The following is a 3,753-nucleotide window of genomic DNA, read 5'->3' on the forward strand; positions in this document are numbered from 1 at the left end:
GTAAATATATCTTGTTTTAAGAATATTTATAAACTTATTTTATGCAGTGTAATGACATCATTCCCTCACATACAGATTACCAAGCATGTGTCTATTTGAAAGATTCAAGCCTTTGTAAGTCATGATAATAAATGCACAGCAGAAATATTTCATGTGGTTTGGTCAGCTTTAACAGTCCAGACCTGGATCTTGCGTACGACAACCCAGGTCGTTTGGGCTGCAGTGACTCGGATTCGTAAACATGCCACGGTTGCTGGAACAAGTTTCTGGACAGCCGCTTCATTAAACTGGCCTTGCTGAAGAGAACCCAGCTTGTCAAATCCGGAGCACTCCACCTCCGACTCCTTTTTGACCAGCGTTTTTCCAAGTTCCACATCAGCATAGACCAGCTCATCTTTCCCATCCAATCCTGTTACTATTTGGGCACGGGAGATAAGAACAGGTTCATGAAAGACCACTAAAATGTAGTTTTCTGTGCCAATAGGGGATACACCCCAGAAATACTCTAAGCCTTGGCTGTAAGCTTTGTCGACAGTATTGGTCTGATAGGTTTCAATATTCGTGCTAATGTCTGCTGGAGGGTTATCGGCAACTTCTTCAACAAAGTCTTCATCCTTTAGGCGATTGAACGTCCCCCTAAATGACGAGTAAGTGCCCATGTGCTGAAACAGAGATGGGCGGAAACGAATGACTTTTTCCTGCATCAACAATCTGTGAAAATGCGACAGCAAAAAGTCGCAAGGCATCTCTTGGTAGAAATTATAAAGGAATCGGGCTAGAATGGGCAGATCTCTGGATTGATAGAGTTTTCCGATGTAGCCCAACTTGGAGAATTCTAATGTGACCCACTTCGAGTTGCCCACAGAACCGACGTGCTCACGCATGCTGGAGAGAAAGTTCTTCGAACAGCTCACGTCATCCTCCAGCATGATATAGTATTGGGAGAGATTACTGCTAAAATGGAGCAAATAGGAGTAGTCCACATTTTGCTTCGAACGGAAGGACACGCGGTCAGGAGCGTCGTTGAAGTTCCTCTTCAGTCCTGTGAGAGGCGGATAGTTGTCTTCGTTGGCGTGGATCACCAGAAGTTGACCCTTGGACAGCCGCATGTGGAATTCATCTGTAATCTTCTCTAATGTCTGCTGGATCCAGCTCACATCAAAGTCTGAAAGAAGGACGACGACGACCATTTGATCCAGCTCTTCCTCTGAGGAGGCAGAGAAGATTGACTGAAGAGTGTCCTGAAGATAACGGCCCTTTTCCCTCTTCACAGACGAGAGGCCCACCGTTAGGTACTCTGAAAAAAGAACAAAACAACAGGGATGTGAATATACAGTTCTGGGTTTCATTGAGTTCACAAATTCTTATTCAAGATTTTGCCTTATTTTTCAGAGAGAGAGAGAGAGAGAGAGAGGGAGAGAGGAGAGAAGAGAGAGAGAGAGACAGAGAGAGAGAGAGAGAGAGAGAGAGAGAGAGAGAGGTTTAACAATACCTTTATTTGTACATGTTCACTTCACAATTCTAAACAATATAACCATCAATCTAATTACATTTCAATAGGCTACTTATTTTATAAAACCAGTTTTCAAAACTTTCAGAAATTAAAAACAAGCTGATCATCATGTAACATACATAACACTTCATTAACGCACCATACTTCACAAAAACCCCATAAATTATTTGTTAACCTATAATATGCTAATTCAATCTTTAGCCTCCCTGCTATTAACCACTTCAACATTTCTTCAGGATCTATATTAGCTAATTGTAAACCTTTATTTTTCCGTGTTTTCCACACTGCCAGTTTAGCCGTTCCGATCAGGTAATTTAATAAACACATTTTCTTCCTTTTTGAAAATGTATATTTTACTCCACCAATGAATATACCTTGTCAGAAAATGTTTCATCACATTTTCTGAACCAGTTTTTAAGCAAATTAAAAATACCTTTTAATCTCTCACACTTTAAAAATAAATGCTCCATATCCTCTTTTTCCCCACAGAATCTACAATCCCCTTTCACAGCTATATTCAGGTGTGCCACATGTCCATCTGTAGCTATTGCCCCATAAATGATCCTCCATTGTAGATCACCAGTACGCTTCTCTACAGGAGGTTTATATAGGGCCCTCCACCTGTCTCTTATTAGGAAGTCTGGGTTCAACAAATCTGGCCACTTTGAAACTTTTTGCTTTCTCAATGAATCTTGATGCATTGTCTTTACTGTCATATTATACATTACTTTTTTTGACATGCTTTTTAAAGAACAAAACTGGGGAGTCTGAACGGATAGAATGACATCCGCCACTTCTTCCTCATCCTCCTTTATTGCTGGAGAAACAATCCGTTCTGGAAATTCCACATCGTTCCCCATATCCTGGATGTTCTCATGTCTTTGTGCAATAAATTTCCTGTATCCACTCGGTAAAGCGTTGTAAATTTCTTCCTTTAGTTTTTGACACAAGACGTGAAGATCTCAAACCTGTTGCCTCTTTAAGTTCTTCAAGCGATTTCCACCCTTCATTATTCAATAAATGGTCCAACTTCACAGTTCCATTCCTCAATAAACATTTTCGCACAGTTACGGAAGACAGCAATCTTGTTTGAATCAGTGGATTAAAAAAAAGTGGTTCCTCCAGTGCCCAGTGTTCTAGATCAGTGGTTCCCAACCCTGGTTCTGCATGGAGGCACCCCAACACTGCACATTTTGCATGTCTCCTTTCTCGGATGCACCAATTTCAGGTCTTAAAGTCTTTACTAATGAGCTGATGACCTGAATCAGGTGTGTTTGATTAAGGAGACATGCAAAACGTGCAGTGTTGGGGTGCCTCCAGGACCAGGGTTGGGAACCACTTGTTCTAGATTGTCCACATTCCTTTCTGTTCTTATGGCATTTTTCCATGTTTGTAACAGATCTATAAAAAACAGTGAGCTCAGATAAGTTAATCTCTTCAAGGTTCATTAAAAATAACTGTTTATCAAGTCCAAAGCCACCAACTCTCCTCATGACCGCAATTGCATTTTTTTTCCCATAGCACGTCTTTATCATATACAAATCTCTGTGCAGCTAGTATCCTGAAAGCACGGATTCGATTTCGCACATCCACCAGTCCTTGACCACCTTCCTGTACTGGTAGGTATAATACTGCAGCACGAGTCCAATGTTGTCCATCCCAAAAGAAGTTGACTATTGTCCTTTGTATAGTAGAGACCAACTCCTCTGGTGGCTCCATGACAATAGTTCTATGCCACAAAATGGAAGCAGCCAGATTGTTTACTACCAGAACTCTTCCTCGATACGATAATTGGGGTAACAGCCATCTCCACTTTCACAATCGGGCAGACACTTTTTCTGTCAAACCTTCCCAGTTTTTCCTTTGAAATTGTTAATTTCCTAAAAAAACTCCTAAAATCTTTAATCCATCTTTTTTCCATTGCAACCCTCCTGGAAGTTGTGGAAAATTTTCCAAATTACCAACTATAAAACCCTCACTTTTTGTCCAATTAACCTTAGCAGAAGAAGCCTTTTCATATAATTTAATAGTATTTGTTAAAATTGTAATATCTTCTTGGCCTGTAATAAAAACTGTAATGTCATCTGCATAGGCTGATAAAACCACCTTAGAATGACCATTAACATGAGGGATTAAAGTTCCTTTTAAATTCTTCCTCAGCCTGCATAATAAGGTTTCAATAATCAGGCTGTATAATTGTCCAGAAATTGGACAACCTTGCCTTATGCCTCTTGTCACAG

The 3,753-nt window shown here is 40.3% G+C and overlaps 1 protein-coding gene across 1 annotated transcript in view; it reads right to left on the reverse strand.

Annotated features, from left to right (window-relative positions):
* The window catches only part of LOC107709235 (alpha-1,3-mannosyl-glycoprotein 4-beta-N-acetylglucosaminyltransferase C), an 18,557-nt gene continuing 14,804 nt past the window's right edge, over window positions 1-3,753 (reverse strand). The window contains exon 4 of the mRNA XM_016513673.1: window positions 1-1,297. Within this exon, the coding sequence (XP_016369159.1) occupies window positions 150-1,297 (1,148 nt within the window). The 3' untranslated portion in view covers window positions 1-149. The remainder of the gene's footprint in view (window positions 1,298-3,753) is intronic.

The sequence above is a fragment of the Sinocyclocheilus rhinocerous genome, unplaced genomic scaffold (genome assembly GCF_001515625.1).
Source record: "Sinocyclocheilus rhinocerous isolate Xijiao unplaced genomic scaffold, SAMN03320098_v1.1 scaffold776, whole genome shotgun sequence".
Taxonomy (NCBI): Eukaryota; Metazoa; Chordata; class Actinopteri; order Cypriniformes; family Cyprinidae; genus Sinocyclocheilus; species Sinocyclocheilus rhinocerous.